The sequence below is a fragment of the Barbatula barbatula genome (assembly GCF_947034865.1).
Source record: "Barbatula barbatula genome assembly, chromosome: 20".
Lineage (NCBI taxonomy): Eukaryota > Metazoa > Chordata > Actinopteri > Cypriniformes > Nemacheilidae > Barbatula > Barbatula barbatula.
In genome coordinates, this window is record NC_136783.1 from 12,571,148 (window position 1) to 12,590,407 (window position 19,260).

A 19,260-nucleotide genomic window follows, 5' to 3' on the forward strand; every position below is an offset into this window, starting at 1 on the left:
AACATCTTTAAAAGAAAATTTTTGTCATAAAGGGAAGAAGATTCCTTTGATAAAAGTGTATTTTTAAACCCTTAATTTGAAGGTTTCTCAGTTGGTTACTATACATCTTCAATAACAATTTCATCCATTACATACAAAAGTCCTTTATGTAATTGAAAAACCAAGTAATATGGCAACATTTTACAATCATGTACCATTTGTAGACAAGCACTAAATATAAACCATGCTGCTACAGCATTCATTTTAGCGTCAAGAAATAGACATTCACACAAAAATTAACATTCTTTCATCAATAAGTCACCCTCTTGTCTTTCCAAACCTGCATGACTTTCTTTCATTTACAGAACACAAAAGACGACATTTTGTATTCGTATATTTGTTCAAAATATTGATAGCCAAACAACACTGGTCCCCGTTGTATGGACACAAAACGTTTTTGTTCCACAGAAGAGAGAGTCATTTGCAGGTTTTGAATTACATAAGGGTAAATACATAATTTAATCACAATAAGTAAAACAATATGATTATTTTGTGGTGAACTATACCTTTAACGTTGATCTACTTCCACATTTTTTTAAATAGCATAAGTTATGCACAATGACATTAACAAATGAAAATGTGTATTATTTATTTAGATCATCAACTTTATTTATGTAGCGCTTTTTACCATTTTTATTGTTACAAAGCAGCTGTACAAGAAAATATATTGACTATAAGCAAAACATATAAGGTTATGCAAGTCAAAACACAGGTCAAATATCAGACAGACTATGAATTCCTATATGCAGTGTTAATTAAATAAACTTTCTAGCAAAAAAACTGCTCATCAAAATCACATTCTAGCAGCCCCCGGCCATCATGTTCGCTAATGCTTTGACAAATATGAACCAACTATTATAAAGTGTTATCTTTCCATGTTTCTACTGCTATGAGACCAATAATGCTAAATGGGTACTGGTAAAACCACGTGACAGCACTGGTCCATATTAACAAACAAATATGCATGAAAAAATATTATAATTCAGTTGCAGTATTTTGGTTGTGTCCCATTTGTGAAGAAAAATACATAGTCATAATGAAAAATCAACATTAGTCAATAATAAATCGTGGACCGCTCGGCTGAATAGGAAACAAGAAGCTAGCACAGGTACTTTAATATAAATGAGGCTTATTGCCTAAAAGGAAGTCCCTGCATCCTTTTGACACCAATACTAATTGTGAACGTAATGACTTAATGAACTTACAAAATCACGTAACTTCCTTTTACTGTAATGGGAGGTAGATATGAATCAAGGAATACCTGCCGAAATTCCCCTCCTGTCCAATAAGAGGTATAAGAGCACCTGTGATCAGCATCCAGAGCTGCACATCACAGCACAAAGAAAAAGCTCAGCGGACCTCACCAGGTATTACTTTATCATGATGAACATATCTTACACCCAGGATAACTCATTATGGTTTATTGTAGTTTATCTAACGGATTTATTGTTGATGTTACGGGTCTATGCAGATGTCTCAATGCATTTTTCATTGTTTCAGGCTGAATATTCAGAAGCATCATGAAAATCTCCTTCATCTTATATAGTTGGCTCGTCTGCACGCTCCTGGGGTGTCTAAGGGATACAGCTCAGGCTCGAAAGCTTCATCTAGGCAACTGTGTAGTGAACATTCATACTCACGAGCTCAGGCATCATTTCCAGCACATCCGTCAGGCCATGGTGAGTACGCCTACTATTGAGTCTAAATCATGTCATCATTTCAATACATTCTTTTAAAACAGCCGGTGGCAAACTGATGCAATCTAAACACGTTAAACTAGCGCTACACTAATTTCCCGCCATAACAATGTCGTCATTTGTGATGTCAATGTCATTTCTTGACAGCTAGCTTTGACATCTCAACAAACAGGTTTATTTTTAGCAGTCAATATCATTCTTCTCTCCTTGCATGCCTTATTGAACATGTGGGAAGACACGCTTCATTGTTTCACTGTTTGAACCATTGATGTTCCAAAATCAGCATGACAAAGTATAGTGAAAGAACGTCACAGAGCGATCAATGAGCTTTAGGAAACCCCTGACACGAGAATAGAGTCAACGTGTAGCACTTTGACAGGGTGACAAATCATATCCTCAATTTTTGCCTGGCAAAAATAAGACAAGAAAATTTGACATTTAACGTTAAAAAATATAACGTTTTTTAATCTGATTATGTTTCGTTGACAGATATCAGGAGACGATCACAAGAGCATCAGATTACTTAGAAAAGACATGATGCACAATTTACAGGTAAGATTATGAGTATATCAGATCTAATCCATGTCAAATCAAGTGATGGACTGACGCACCACATACTGAATTAAAGAGCACAGAGGGCAAAAACCACTCAGCAATGACATATGCGTCTTCTCATTTCTAGGTCACAGAAACGTGTTGTTTCCTCAGGCAGCTTCTTCACTTTTACATGGATACGGTCTTTATTAGCTTCACAAGTGGCCATTCCCTACACCGCAGAACCACCAGCGTCCTTGCCAACTCCTTCCTTGGCATCTCCAAGAACCTGCGAACCTGTGTATGTAGACGATCCTAAGAGCCTCAAAATGAATGAATGAATGTTTCAAAATATTAGCAAGAGTAAAACAAACGCTTTTAGCAGATAAAACTAACCATGTAATGGTTCTTTCTACCCTAAAGCATGCTGAGACACGCTGTGAATGCACTGAAGGGGTCCGATTAAAACTTGCCGGCATTCAAACCTTGTATAAAAAGGTAAGACAAACAATGAACTGACAGCGGAGGTAACTCTGTAACAAGGCCTGTCTGGATTCTGTGGCACAGGAAGCTCTAAAGATTTCGACAGACATCTTTTCATTCTACACATTACATTTATTTCTACTCATTTCCATTTAAAACATTCTGTAAAATTGCATAGCGCATTCTGCATAATTCTCTTACAATCAACACTGGAAATAGGAAAAAATGTGCTCAGATTCATTCATGGCGGCCTAGTAACTAGCTTTGTGTTATATGTAATACTGTATATCACACAATGTATAAAAACAATTGTTTTTGGTTTGTTTTTAGCTTGACCCCGCAGAAGCAGCACTGAAGGCTATCGGAGAACTGGATTCACTGTTTGAATGGATAGAGAGTTTCCAACACCAATAACATCAAAACCAAACTAAACTAATTTAAATAATGTATTATACTTCTAAAGCACAAACTAAACTGCATTAATCTGTACAGTTGTTTATTTAATACTTAACTAGATAAAAAAGTGATTTTAGGAACTCTAACATCACGGACTGCCATATCCTGGGAAAGAGATGACAGCTGATTATTGTTTCAGCTTTTGAATGCATAAAGTACTGCATGTAGGAATAATTTATTCCAATAATAGACTACATTCTGTGGACTGTATATTTATATGCATATTTGCATGATGCATTGTTGTCATGTTGCAATGTAGACCTTTGAGGTCAGTTTGTAATTTGAGTTTTAAACAAACTTTTTATGAACTTTAATATTAGTGTCTGCTGCAGTTTTTCCCAATGTGTAAAATGTTAAATTTGTAAAGCATACAGTAGTGTATATGAAATAAAAGATATTTAAACTATCATGGGTTCTGTTTTTGAGACACTTATAAGTAACTGTTTAAGGACTTGATGACTTATGTGAGAAGTTTCACCCCATGTGAGAAGATGTTAATCTTATTTTGTTTCTCATGTTTTTGTGAAACGCAAACACCTCGATGCAAAGAGCTGCAGCTTGCAGTTTTCATACTTTCATCACGATTACTTAGTGACTTCTGTCTGTCCGCTTTCTCCTGTAACTACAAAAACACAAACAGCATGTAGCACTACCTTTCATTTTTGGTAACAGCTTCACGCCTAATCATTCATAACCCTGATGCAACAAATAAAGAAATGAAGGAAGTATGAATGACACAAATCTGCCATAACATGTCAAACGTAATAGTTTGCACATTCAACATAATGAAAATACAATTAACCTCCATTATAACGTCAAGTTCAGCACCCAAATTATTATTCTATACAACCATAACCTAACAATTAAACAATATTTAAAGAATGCAGCAGTAAAGCAGTATGTTGAAGACATAATTCAGAATTGTTTTGCAGGCCTATGAAGTTCCAACAATCTTTACTGACCCCTGGTGGCCAGCAGTCGAGTTGCAGGTAACAAAATTGCAATCGTGCTGGCGGATATTAGCAGATATTTATCATTTAACATTGTGAGTTTCTTTGTAAGTGTAAGTGCAAGTGCATTTTGTTGCATACAAAAAAATATAATCAAAATATGTATTTAGATAATTATGCATAAACACTAGTGTGTACTATTTCACTTTATAGCATTTCACTTTAAAAAAGGTAAATGTAAGCGGACTTGTTTGTAGCCTTTAAATGCAGCATGAAACTTTTCTATTCTCTTTGTCGGCCAATCTAAGTTATACAAAAAAAGATCATAGTTATAGGCCTATATATATTAGTTTGACTATTCAAAAGAAATTAAAAATAAAATGTCCTCAACCATAACAGTTGTAATCTGGTATGCTGGACAAAGATCAGATTTGATTAAAATAAACATCTAAACTGTGTTCCTTAGCAAATTAAATCCCACTTTGTACGTAACAGAGAATTTTCTTTTTTTAGAAATGTTTGTATAGGCTTTTCGATTAGTTTTCCGTTTACACTACAGTGAACTACAGTGCAAATGACAAGTGCCATATTCCAGCTGACTTGCATTAAATGATTCATTTGTTCACTTTCATAATGCCCTTATAAAAAATGAATTCAGTGGAAACCACATCAGCAAAAGATATTTCCTGCTGTATAATACTTGCTGATCAAATAACACTTTTCAATATGCTAAAGAAGGCCATCAATGCATTGAAGGCGAAAAACTACCGAAACACGAAAAAACACCTTGACTTTACTAAATGGTTTTGCTACAACAGTTTAGCCACATGAAGTAAAACTATACAAAAGATAATCAGCGGAAAACGGTACTCGTCTAAAAAATATTCATACATTCCAATTTTTGTAACATTATCTGACTCAAGGCATGACTCAAAATTGTTAATAACTGATTTGCATTGGGTCACCTACATTGGGTCAATCTTACCCAAAAGGGGAGAAATACTTCCTCTAAAACTTCCCAGGGCTACCCAAATCGAGGACTAAGCAACTTGTAGTATTGAATCCAATGACATTTAAAAACCTCTTATTCCTGCTTTACTAAGACGGTTATATAATGCTTGTGACACAGCATTGCGTGACAGTCTAGAAGCCTCCACAACTGCCACAGTCTGATATTATGTCATTATTTGGGCAAACGCACGTGACTGAGTTGGCACAGAAAAGGTCAATAAAACAGCAAAGCAGTTCGGAGTATCACAGCTGCTGAGTCATTCACTGTTGTATCAATTCTCAGATGTACACGCGGGTCATTGTGTAGAGATGAACCTGATAAGTAATATTCTTATTAGTAAATCTAGGAACTTGTTCAGAATAGCTCGAGATAACTTTGGTTTGAAAATAAAGGTAGAATACACTAAACACGACAACAAAAGTAAATAAAATGCCTTAAAAATACAAATGGAAATGTGTTCCATATTACCACAAAAGGAATAAGCCTAACAACGATTCAGTTTATAGTTTATATCTGATAATTAGTTTATATCTGTTGAATATTGATGGTTTTACTGTGGGAAATAACTCACCTCAGAACACACCTTGCAGTTGGCGTTTAAAATTCGTTTTATACTTTGTGTAAAGTTGTTCGTGGTTGTCGAGGATAAGCTCACACAACATCTACTGGCTGTTCAAATTCAGGCTGCGCAGACGCAGATCAATCTATGTTTGACATCAAAATTCCATCTGACCACTTTCTTGGATGCCATATAGAAATTTAGAATTTGACCCTGCTAGACCCACTTGCACAGTATTGTGGTAAAGTTTAGCAGAGGCAGTTAAGGAGAGCCTACATTTATGCTGCCTTCAAAAATCGAATCAGATTATAGTATGTCGTACAGGGTTCGAAATGAGGGGGGCTGGGGTGGTCCTGGACCCTCATAAGCCTTAAATGCCCCTCGTGAGATCAAAAAGAATGAACTTGGGGTCCCCTGGTTTTTGTCAAATGATCATGCTTAAACAAAACACTATTGTCCATCATTTTTCCATATTTAATAAGACGGAAATTAAAAGGACATTTTTATCTGAAACAATCTGTGCATGCTCAAGCCCACAAAATGATGTTCTATGAAGACATGTACAGAGATGTAGCACAGAGACACTGACCGCGTGTCTGATTTATTCTTTTTTTAATATACATATATTAAAGACTAGTTTATATTGAATGTGTTTTTTTGTAATAAATTATATTAGTTTTCCCTCATTGTCTGATACCTGTCTCAGCCACTATGTAACGTGTGCTTTCGGTATTTGGGTTTTCCCTTTGGGTCCCCGGCCCATTCCCGAGGTTGCTTATCATCTCCCTTTTTATCTCTGCCACATTTATCTACGCCGTTATGTCTCACAATGTTAGATGTCAAACTTTGGCATTTCTCCAAGAATATTTTTCTTTCCCTCAAAACTTCACATCTCCCAGAGATTATTTTGCGCTCCATTCTGCAAACATGTGCCAACTTTGACGAGGGTCTACCCTTCTGCCGTGGCACAAAGGAATGACATTAGTTGTTCTTATTCTGCATTAGTTCATATGGATTGTTTTCATAAACTTGATCTACATTATCAGGAGATGAATCACATTTAAAACTCTCATACGCTTCTGCATACGGTGACTGGCAGCACTGTACAGACAGCCACTATTGACTTTGGAATATTAATGCAAAAATAGCTTGGAGCGAGTGAGGGAGAGGACACGCATGCTCTCTTGAGCATGTGGTGAAATTACTGTGATTCAAACTATCATTTGATTGATACCTGTCCTGGCAGTATATTCAGACTCTCATTCAGGGCGAAGTCTTGTTTAGCCAGTCTGACATTTCTGAGCGGTTCCCTGTGTTTATTACTTACGTGTGTTATCTTGGACTGTTTATACCGACTGTGATTCTCTGCTGCCCGCCCGACCTCTGCTTTGTTTACGACCTTGATTCTGCCTGTCTGCATTATCCTTGACGCTATTGTGTGACCTCTGCCTGTTTGACTATTCTCGGAATAAAATACTGCACATGGATCCGAACGTCTATGACTCCTTGTTACAGTTTACAAGTCTATGGGTTTATAAACACACTTTTTTTTACGATTAGTTGGATTTTGCAGTATTTTTTTTCCATTGCCCGCATTCATGATCACAAAAGACCTGCAGCCCCGGTTGAGTACTGCATCATTTTATTGCCTTATGTTGTTCTTTGCAAAACAACGCATGCACATGGTTCGGTGACAGGAAGGGAGTAGTTTCTAAAACATACATATATGCTTTGCAGACACATACTGTTTTTATTTTGGAAGCCCCAGTCATGTGGGTACAATTGGCCGCAACGGCACGGGCGATAAAAACATCCTACGTGGTTGACATACTTCGTACAATGCGCTCTCATCTGCGTCACTGCACAACGCCCATGAGAGGAGTGGGTTTAACACCTTAACGTTAAAACTGAAGAAAAATGTGCAACTGAAACCTCAATGGATGATGCGGTGAGCCTTACTGTTTGACAAAAAGGATTTCCTTTAAGACATGACTTTTGGTTTGTCTTTAAGTGGGGTTATGGACCGGCAGTGACCTATGAAGAACTATGCCAATGTCTAGCTTTAAGAATCATGCAACAGATTCCAAAGCTTGCTTCAATAGCACATGTCTAAAGTTGAGTCTTCCGTTACCTTGAGGTCAGACCTGACTTTGAGCATGCAAAATGCGTTTGGACGGAGGTACAGAAATGGACGGTAGGGTTTCTCCATTTTTTACATTTCTGTACCGAGAAGTCACGCTGTGACGTTTTGATGTTCTATTGGTCTCACGCACTCAAGTGACGCAAATTCGCAGGTCAGAGCTCACGAAACTTGAACTTTGCTATGCAGCAAAATTACTTTGGAGAGGCTTGCATTTCCGGTCTGAAGCATACGCATGCATACGAATGAAAGTCAATTGAACGAAAAGTTAACTTTCTAGATGTCATTTTAAGTTATTCCTAAGTGGTCAGTGAGTCAATTGTGGTAAAGCATGATTTTAGCCTTCTTGAGCTTAGTCAAGGATCACAACCGAAACCAACTGTTGCAAAACAGAAACTACACTTAATTTGAATTAGGGGCTTCACGTCAATTAGACATGTTAATTTAGCTGAGAATAACGTAATGTTTTTTTATTACTAAACGCCCCATGCCAGACACACTGAGCTTCATATAATATTTTAATCATATTTAGAGATCATTATGTCATGTATCCATGGCAACACAGAGATCCCTGCATTTCAAATCGTTTGGCATGTCAATAAACGTCAAAACACATCGGTTCTTGCGAGATTTGACGTTATTGATGTTCGGCTGCATTTGATCAGCCGCACCATAGTGTTACCACGGATACATGACGGATTGATCACTAAATAAACTCAAAATATTATCGCAATCTCTTATAAATGTGACATTTCACTTCAAAACACATTTATTAACCCATAAATTGGAAAACGTTATGTATGCATGTCAATGTTTTTTGCAGCTTCACCATGTTGACCCCATATAAGATTTTATTATAAACCAAATAATAGTGTTCAACCAAATAAGAAAATGTTTAGTTTAGGTCTAAGACAGAATGAGAAGATGACATAAGTGAGCAAGTTGAAAGAAAATCTGTTGACATAGTAGTTTCATGATTAATATAGTGAAACGAAGTTGTCTATATGTACTGTAAATACATTCAGCCGTCCAAAAGGGGGAAAAAACACGGTGGATGACACATAGAAGATTTTTTTTCGATAAGGGGCCAGAGTGTCCCTTCTTGGCTTTCCCGTCAAAACACCTAACCTTTGCAACCCAATCATCGATTTATGTGTGGTCACAACAAGGACAATAAGGGGATGCGGGTAGTGTTTGCTTTTGCTCAAGAAGAAGCAGGTTCCAATCCAGTCAGAATCATGTCCAGTCCACCACCAACAACAGCCATAAGATGCTAATTCATAGACTGCTTCTGTGATTTAAAACTTGATTTCCAATGAGAGTTAAATAGATTTTCAGTTCTTTGTATATTGCACATTGTTATAAAAATACACACACAAATAAAGATATAGATCTGAGTGTGTAAAGGAGCAATTAAACGTCATTCCGTACGGCAAATATTTCAGTGACCAAATCGAGTAAGCAGCACATACTGAATTCCTGTGTTGTTATGGAGAGCCCTCCATTACGTTCAGTGACTTTCAGTAATCTTTGAGGCTGAAGCTGATAACTGCTTCTCACCACAAATGCACCGTGTGCAGGAGAAAAAAAACCACCGGTTTGCATCATGGGTTTGCTTGCCCCACTGCACCTCACTCTCAGACGAGCTTTTGCATATGTAAAAGTAAGTCATGGAAGAGGTTACCTCATTCATGCTTATCTCATTCAATTATTGACAGCTTATGAAATTCCATGCCATCTTACCTGTTTCTGGTAAAAGCCTGTACTGAGGTGAATTCAGCATTATTGATTACAAATCAAATAATTTGTTTCAACTATAATTGTGTACACTATTTAAGTCTGATATTCATACTATCATGTACACCATAACATGTACGGTTTAAGATAAATGGCTGATTGGCCTATTAGAGATTGAGATGTTATCATTGATTTGGTAACATAATTTTTTTCTGTCCGAATTTTAAAAGTCATCATAACATTTCTCAATAGAAATTGTGGTTTTAGTTATTGTGCAACGTTCAATCGGTGATACATCATTGTTTCACCGCATGCATGTGGACTTTTAAGAAACACAATTTGTCATCATGTACTCACCCTCATGTTCTTTTCTTCCCCTTCAGTTTTTTTCTCTGGAACTGGGCAGGTATGGGGAATGAGACACTGAAGGGGAGATAGAGGGCAAACAAGGGGGCGGGTGCCAAGGCATGCGACAGGAGGCCACGTGCAACAAAGACCACTTGCTTCCACACATTACACATGTGTAAAGTACACATTAAGTACAAAATACATTATATATTTTCCACAGGACTAGAAAACTCCTGACAAGAAGGGCAGGATCATGACATTTGATTAGTTGCGTTGAGAAAACAGAACATACTACGAAATGTATAACTTTTTTTACGCAAGAACAAAATTATACAGGATTGGAAGTAAAGTACACGAGGTTGTGAATGAGGCTTGATGGTTAAATACTAAATTGTAAAGATCTCTTCACCTTTGGATCTTTTAAATTCGTGTAAATCTCAATCCTAGTTTATTTACAAGCAGCTGGTGTTCTTCATTATATTTTTTGTGTTAATCTAAAATATTTTATTCTAAAATTGCTTAAAAACAAGTTGTTTTTCACCAAAACTGACCACATGGCATAGAAATTATCCATGGGGCACAGTAGGGCAAGTGTGACTTTACCAACTTTTACTCAAAGTTATTGAGTGCAGCTGTAACATGTCAGAGGAGACCTGGCCCTTTTTTTGCCATTTCGTTATTTGAGATGGGCCACGCCACTGGGATTATTTTATGATTCTGTAAACTCTGTTAACGTTTCTTACTCTAATGGTCTTACTCCTACCATGTACTTTCTCTGTGTTTTTATTTTTGTTTGGTTTATCCACCTGTAAAGCTGCTTTAATGCAACATTGTAAAATGTACTACTGTTTATAAATAAAATGTAAAATATCAATTCTCATAAGAGGAGATTTATAACAAAGGAATTTCTTTAAAGAATGACAATTCACTGCTATTGTACTAAAATCACCTAAATTAATATAATCTGTTGTGTCTCACAGATTAAAGAAAATCTTCTGGGTTTGTAACAAAACAATGTTACATTTTCTGACATGTCATGCATTATTTGTGGCCAACACCAGAAGAAAGGTTGGTGTGTGAAACAGAATTCAAGGGAGTAAATGTGAACGATGTCTGCGGTTTAGAATACTAGGGCGCTATTTGTCACACTGAAACCAAATTGGACCCCTTTTACAGTCATCTCTGTATGAATGAGCCACGCTCACCTGTCAGTGCATGAGTTTGTTCTATGCACGAGCAGGTCTTCGGTAAAAAGAAATGTCAGAGATGAGACGTCTGTTCAGTTTACTGCTTGTAAATGTCTGACAAGTTTTCCCGAAACTGACAGAAAAAAAGTATGTTAGAACAATGCTAACGTTTACCATGAAATGTATTCTTCTTCATTGATTATTTATTTGTATCTGTTATTATCCGGACCGAGAAATTATGAATTGTGGTGAATCTGAAGTTTAATACCCCAAACACAGAGAAATCTAAATCTTAGAAAACAAATAACGCTTAAGTAACAGAATTACATCCGGGTCAAAAATAGCAGCATCATCAATGAAGGTGATGATGAAAAGAGAAATTACTGGTAACTCAACCCCCCCCCCAACACAGGAAGCAACTACAGGAATTTCTGAAATTTGGGGTATAAAACAAGGGCACCCCAAAGCTCATCTGTACATCTCCACTCCTGCGGCCTCAGAATACCAAGAAACAGTTAACAAGAAGAATGAATTTCTCTGGAGTCATCTTTTCTGCTGCCGTCCTGCTTCTGCTTTCTGACTCGGCTCAATGCAGCAGAGACTGCAAGTCTGAATGCTGCTCGTTTGTGGAGGGCTTTCCCTCGAGACTGAAGGAGCTCCGCTCGTCATACAAACAAATACTCAAGTTATACGTGAGTATATTTTGGCTGATGTCCAGTTTAGATATACACGGCATCGAGTCTTAGCATTGCAAAAGCCAATTGCAATTGTGATGATCCCCTCAAATGTATTTTTCTCTTTGTTTGGTCCAGGAATCCAATGACGACCTCGAAGCGTTACTAGACGACAATGTGCAAAAGAACATCAATGTAAGTGAACACTTATTTACTCCCATGCACTGAATCGGTAGTTGTCAGATATTAAATGAGTATCACAACAGCAGAAGCATCATACTGAAACCGTAGGTTGTAGCGATGTGTGCAAACCAAACTAACCTAACTAACGTCTCACCAAACATCCTGCGCTGCAAAACGGCAGTGCGTAAAAGTTTCGTGAAGAATAAAGCTCGTGAATTTACGATCCGCAGGGTCCTCACGGATGTCATGTCGTGAACGACATTTTGCGCTTCTACTTGGAAACAGTCCTACCGACAGCCGTGAAGGAAAACACTAGACACACCAAAACGCCCATCGACTCCATTGGAAATATATTCCAGAGTCTCCAGAGGGACATGGTGAAATGCGTAAGTATACATACGCAAACCTCTAGAAAAAAGCCTCACTAAATGTGTCGTTTTCTGTTGAATTTGTCAATTGTAGATCATAAATCCTGTCAAAAGAAACCATTCAATAGAAATGATAAATAGGCTACAATAGAATTATTTTGGATTCAGTGGTTATAACGGAGATGAAATAGTATTCGTTGGTTTTGACAGCAGGGAATGTTAGCAAATGTCTACTAGTGAAACAGCTCTACTGCAATGATTTGCATTGCTTGTGCAATTACAATAGGTACCAATCATTTTAAATAGTAGTTTAGGCATATTTGAGATGTCAGACAAAGTACAAAAAGTCAGAGTGGCTTTTTGTTGCACATTAACAAAATACCTAAGGATTTTGTTGTGCAATGTTATGGTGAGGCAATATATACGTGTCTTTAAAATTGCAAACTATGAAGTAACACATGCATGTTTGTGTTTCAGAGGATTTACCTTTCTTGCCATAAGGCCTTTGATATCACCAGCATAAAAGGCTCATATGAAAAGGTTGGTCATTTCACATTTAGTTAAAAAGAGGAAACCCTTTATCCCGTGTAACGTGTTACACGATCGAATCTGACATTCTGAAATTGTATCAAACTACCGTTATAATACTATTATACTAATAAATGATTTCATAGGTTAACATGTTTCTGTACCATGTTTTCAGATGGAGGACAAGGGCGTTTACAAAGCAATGGGAGAGCTTGATTTGCTGTTTAAGTACATTGAACAATTTGTAGCATCAAAGAGAGGCAAGCACTAATAGGATGTCAGTGTGTGGATTGGATTGTGGTCATGATGGCAGACGGACCACCATCTCACTACATTCTGATACAGTGTGTGTCTCTCTCTGCTTCAGTGTATGAACTTCTGGAAAAAATGTCACATTGTCCGTTTGACAGTGTTTTGCATAGATATAAAACATTGAAGGCTGTTTAAGTCACATTGACCAGGATAAGTCTGAAGATTAGTTGCATTTTGACAACTGCATGAAACTACTTGAAAATTTTGTACTTTATATACTGATATTTATAAATATTTGTATTTATTTTTGTAATGTTTCACAAACCTCATGTTTTTATTAATGATGCTTCTATTTTATTTTGTATAATACAGTTGATCCATTATTGCAAATAAATGAACAAACATTTCCTTATTTGGTGCATGTGGTTAAGCTGTGTTTCTCGTGTCAAGATACATGTCTGCTTTTTACTTCCTAGTCTTCGCCTCAAAGTGTTGGACGTGCAAACCTACTCTTAGAAGTGGCATGTGATTTAAACAGCCTCCTGTTGGCACATCAGATAACCCTCGTACATAGGATGTGTCAAAGTGAACAAGTAATTTTTTTTAAAACAAGTACCGTGCTAACCTCAAAAGTGACCTAAATAGAGCAGTTACCAGCAACAGCGCAGTCAACCCTTTACTGTAATACAGCGATACATGTCGCACCCTAATGAGATTAACTATGTAACAGCTAACAAAAGCAGTGGAACTTTAAACCTGCAGCTGTGGCGTTAACATCTGAGTCAGCAAAACATCGTATGCATGGGAACAAGAAGATAGTTTCAGTTGTCACGTTAAACGCTAAGCAAGGTCTGGGGTGGTTAGCTGGTTGCAATTGAAATTGAAAGCTTTGTGCACAACAACAGTATAGAGAGTGATAAATAGTGTTATTACCAACATACAGTCGTGGGCACAAGGCAGCTTCAGAGACAAACAAACAAGCATTTGATTACTAAATAGCACATTTTCAAAGTGAATCTAGTTATGTCCCTTCACGCCTGTTAAAAATGATAGAACACAAAAGAGGTTATTTTGAAGGAAGCTGGTAACCGAATAGCACTGGACCCCATTCACTTCTATTGTATGGACACAAAACGAATACAAGTGAATGTCTCCCAGTTATTAACATTCTTCAAAGTATCTTCTTTTGTGTTCTGCGGAAGAAAGAAAGTCAAACAGGTTTGAAATGACAAGAGGGTGAGAAAATTATGACAGAAGTTTCATTACTTTAACAAGCCATATTTTATATCCCGGGAGCATCTGTATAATTTGAATACTATCATGGAATTCTATATTGTTTGTGATAATGATATAATTTGTAATATATAGGATTATTTCATATTTTACAGTTACGTATGTAAAGTTCGCAATGTATGCATATGCACTATTTGGACCAAATTATTTGTATGCACGCTTCTATTGAACAGATTTTGTCTACTTTAGTCATTTCCTCCAGAACAAATATGCGACAGCATATAAGCAAATTCGAGAGAATTGTGTGCTTTAAATTTTATAGCAACAGTTTAGAAGGGGGCCCTTTTCTATTCCAACATGACGATGTCCGTGTGCATAGCAAGATTCATAAAGAAATGACTGATTCTGTCTAGTATGGAAGGACTTGACTGGTGTGCATAAAGCCTAGACCTGAACACTTTTGAGCCAAACACTCATCATCCAAACCCATCAATGACTTCATTTCAGAACAGAAAAGGCCCTTTTCTGGATGCAACAAAGGCGAAACGGAATTCTTTGTTTGTATACAATAGAAAATGGTTTTGAATGGTATATTAATATATAATTACAGGAACTGTTAAACACGTTTATTAGAAGGGTGCGTCCCGATACTTTTGGCAATGTAGTTTATATATGTGTAGAATGCTCAGTTCACCCCTCATGGTTTCTCTCTGATCCAATTTTGCATGTGCACTTCTCAATGGGTGATTTGTGAGTCACTTTAAAGCTTCTTTGCAGCATTGTTTATAGTAAAATAGTTATTTCAAGAAAATATATATGGATTTTATTATTTTCTGTGAGATATAATGAAGGATACATCTATGCTGTCTTCATATATCAGCCTAGATTGCACTCCTACCTCTGCATACTGCCTGTAAAGGAGTAGGTATTGGCAGTCTGTGCAGATAACAAAAGGTAAAACCGACTAAGTACAATGAAGTTTGAAAACTGTAATAGAAACTTTAAATGAGACTTGTGATAGCCAAGAGATCAGGTCAGTTCTCATAGCACCATGCAAGTATCAGGTAGTGATGTTGAGTATATTCATCTGTATGAACAGGTCAGAGGGAACTTTAGAGTCACTTTCTGGGAGATTGAATGAGACTTCAACAATACACATCTGCACATTTATACACAAAGAATAGCCTGTTTTAACTGTCAAAATGAAAAGGAAACCATTTTGGGAGCTTTTTGACAATATAAATGTGTCTTTTAATAACATATATACGACATTATATTTACAAACGATTAAACCAAATTGCCTGTTGGTCACATTTGAATGTTGTTTCTTACCATAAAACCAAACGGAAACCGGTTTTCCTCTTGGAAGGTCGGCATTCGGTAAAGTTTTTATTCACATTTGATGTCCAATTTTTTTCTCATGTGGCGACTTTAGCCGTGTAATAGGTGGGATAATGTACAAGCAGACAGCTGTTGTAGCGAAATAAGCCCCTTCAGTGTGATACAAGACCCTGCGCTTCGCTTCTATACATTCTGACTGTAAATATTCTGTAGCGTGTTCTCATAACTGGATTATTCTCTTGTAAAATATCTGTTTGTTTAATTCAAGTAATTTACGAAATTTGCTCGAATTTCTGTTAAATGAGTTGGCAGTCATTTCCTCTTTACAACGGAGTTTGACGTTGGTGAAATTTCCTGGTACCGAATCCTGGTAAGCTGGGGTAACGAAATAAATTCCTGTCAACAAATCCTGGTAAGCTAAGCTCATGAAATAAGATTTGAAGATCCTAACAAAAAGAAGCTGTACCTCAAGGTTTGCATGTCCCAGTCAGACCTTAAAATAGATGCCATCTGAAAAGAGCATTCTGAAAGCCAATCAAGAGTGCCACCCGAGTACTGGTAATATTTCACAATAATCATTAATAAAGAGCTTGAGTGTTCATCAGTCATTATTATATATTCATAATTCAGAACATCGGTTTCGGGGTGTAGACATGCGGGTGTTAAGATGGGTACCGAAAGGGGTGATTTCCCTTCGCGGCATAGTAAGATGAACAATTTCTTTAAAATGTTCATGACTCAGCTCGCTAGAATCAAATGAGCGGTTAAAGTTACTGAGAAGAGTTGTGGGGGCATTCAGAGTCATTCAGAACTTTAGTGCCACTCGCTCTGCTGCGGTATGCAAACGTTTAGCTGTATGGATGGGGCACGGATTTAAATTAAAAAAAGAAGAGAACCTACATGTATAGTTTAATGCTAAACTACTACTTATTAATCCAAATGGTTAACAAAATTAAAAACTGTTTAAGATAAACATGTTAAGTGACTAGGTTGTGGTGCGTTGTCTCTTAACATCAGATCAATCAAACCATTTCGAGTAATCACGTAATTTGAAACATCTTGAAACAAATTGACACATTTTTTTTAAATACAGAGGCTGTTGTATTTTAGGCATTTAATGCAAAGTTGAAGCAGACCAAGACATAAGTACAGCTGTTAAATACTCAAAACAGGACCCACTTCTGCCTCTCCCTGTTTGTATAAAATTCTGTGGGAATACTAGGCTGTATTTCAACTTGGATGACAATGTAGACTTTGCATTGAGAAAAGAAGGCATGGAGAGTAAAGAAAAATGCAACACGATGGCAGTATCAAAGCAATACTTTCCAGACTAAAACTATGAAGGGCGAAGAAATGCTTTTTGGGAGCTCTTTGACTTTCCTCAACTGTATATGTTCAACACTCTGGAGCATTACCTCACATCCCTTTAAGAGGATCAAGCACACAAAAAATATGAATATACAGATTTGAAAAAGACTATATAGAAAAATAAAATAAAATGCAACCTTTCAGCATAGGTAAGTAGTGCAGCTGACACCAGTCCACTTGATCTGTAAGAATCTCTGTGAAACAACTGGCTTCTACAAGCTGCTTAGGTGCATTCAACCAATTACTGCATGGTAGGCATAGATCATAGACACAACATGAACACACACGAAAGGACACCCACCACCTTCACAAAGAACCCATATTCATTTCGCTTCATTATATACTTTAAAAAAATTAACAATGGGCTTTGCTGTTCATGGCGGTGAGTTAAAACCCATGTATTTTTAAATGAACTCCAGAGCATGTTAACATTCCCTACAAATTCACAAGGAAAACAAGCCGGATAAAAATATGCATAGAATCGATACAAGGCGAATTATTGATAACCCAATGGTGTGCAATGAGCCTAAGCATGAATCAAGAGAGCTGAAGCAATGTTCTGGATGGGCTTATTGGATTCAGCAAAATACTAGAATAGTAAATCTTGAAAGCTGGGCAATGTGTGTTATTTGTTTAATTCTGAATGAATCAAACAAACTCTGAGTAAGGCTAATTGAAACTAAAGATCTTGTATTTAACATGACAGGGCCCTGAACAATACTGACCAACTTCTTCACAGTAGAGAACAGAGCGTGTCTACATTCAAAGAGTCATTTCAAAAATAAATGTTCTACGTCTGGGCACTATACTTACTGCAGTCGTTTGGAGCTAGATTTATAAGACAAGCATTCAAGTCCAGAAATGACACACATACTGTAGAGAAAACAGGAACATTAGGAAGGCTAAGCATTATGCAAAGACTTCTTTGAGCATTAGCAGAAGGAAACGCAACAACTCATCTTACGAACTCAAATAAAACATAATTAAAAAGAACAGACAGTGTGTAACTTGCGAACTCGTGTACCAATGGCTTCTGATTTAGCATTCCAATTACCTCAGCAAACACCATGTGAAAAACAGTACTTGTGACAACTTTAAAAAGCAAATTAGTGGACAACGGCTGTTTTACAACTCTTGAGTCTTGTATTGTAATTTCACAGCCCATTTCTCTTGGTAGCAAAGTTGTTTATTGGTTACAAATGATGAGTGAATAAAAAGAAATATTCTTGAGTGATTTAAAAAAAAGATTTTGCTTGAGTTATTGCTTGCTTAACTTATGAACTGAATGTATAATGTGTGTATAAATGTGTGTGCATGTGTGACAGAAAGATGTCCCTAGCAAGCAGGCGTCTCATTTTCAGCAGCCATATTGTTGGTTTTCTTTCTCCTCTTCATCAGCAGTGGATTGGAGGAGTCTTCGATCCTTTTGATTTTGATCTGTTCGTAGTCGACTCTCATTGTCGCCAAGGCACTAGTCATTTCCTCCTGTTGAGCGACAGATGAATTATCATTATTCAAATCAAGATCTGAGGTGAGATTTGCAGAATTAAGAAAGCATCCTTACTGTAACGGAACCTCAAAATGAATTTTGATACGTTATAAGGATTACCCCACACAGGAAACTGTGGCGTGCCAAAAACGGCCCTTGAGTTGCGCACACATTAAATTTGACTTTCTAATGATGTAAGTTGTTTCTTAGAAGTTGTTTCTTCTAAATCAACATGTCATCTTAAGATATCATTATTTTGACCCAGATGGTTGCCAAGGGCATACATTTGGTATAAACACTGGGAAATTTTATGCGAATGGGAAGGCTGCACTTTTTATACAAAAAAACATCCATTTAACTAGGGATGCACAATAAATTATCGGCAATATCGGTATGAGCCAATAAATTGTTAGTTTTAATGTTATCAGTATTGATAATCAAATTTAGGCCGATACACTATAGCGATAAATCATTTCCTCTGGAAAAACTTCTTCAGCTGCACGCTGCTCACAGCTAACTAACAGCTCAGAACTGTCTGTCATTATCATTCACTTACTGCTATTACCAAAACATTGTTGATGCATGTACAGCAAGGGCCTTGATTTGGGTAGGGATATTCAGGGAACACTAAAGTGAAAAAACTCAATTTAAACTATATCCATTGTTTAACCAGTGATGTTCG

General features: G+C 36.9%; 3 protein-coding genes across 7 annotated transcripts in view; 2 read left to right on the forward strand and 1 right to left on the reverse strand.

Annotated features, from left to right (window-relative positions):
• Positions 1 to 1,559: 1,559 nt before the first annotated feature.
• Positions 1,560 to 3,167, forward strand: il19l (interleukin 19 like; the record flags this gene model as incomplete). The annotated part of the gene is made up of 4 exons (XM_079483800.1): positions 1,560 to 1,718; positions 2,226 to 2,288; positions 2,419 to 2,571; positions 3,084 to 3,167. The coding sequence occupies 4 exons, from the start codon at positions 1,560 to 1,562 to the stop codon at positions 3,165 to 3,167; spliced, it is 459 nt and encodes a 152-aa protein (XP_079339926.1).
• Positions 3,168 to 11,505: 8,338 nt separating this feature from the next.
• il10 (interleukin 10) lies at positions 11,506 to 13,558 on the forward strand. Its single transcript, XM_079483777.1, has 5 exons — positions 11,506 to 11,834; positions 11,955 to 12,011; positions 12,230 to 12,385; positions 12,845 to 12,907; positions 13,071 to 13,558. Exons 1-5 carry the CDS (start codon positions 11,670 to 11,672, stop codon positions 13,164 to 13,166), a joined length of 537 nt encoding a protein of 178 aa, XP_079339903.1. The 5' UTR covers positions 11,506 to 11,669; the 3' UTR covers positions 13,167 to 13,558.
• A 3,043-nt stretch (positions 13,559 to 16,601) lies between these two features.
• mapkapk2a (MAPK activated protein kinase 2a) overlaps positions 16,602 to 19,260 on the reverse strand; it is a 36,621-nt gene continuing 33,962 nt past the window's right edge. For 4 of the 5 annotated variants that reach the window (XM_079483299.1, XM_079483296.1, XM_079483297.1 and 1 more), the window contains exon 10: positions 16,807 to 18,574. In XM_079483299.1, the coding sequence (XP_079339425.1) occupies positions 18,425 to 18,574 (150 nt within the window). In that variant the 3' untranslated portion in view covers positions 16,807 to 18,424. Of the gene's footprint in view, positions 18,575 to 19,260 lie in introns of all 5 variants that reach the window. The other variant, XM_079483295.1, reaches the window with a different exon arrangement.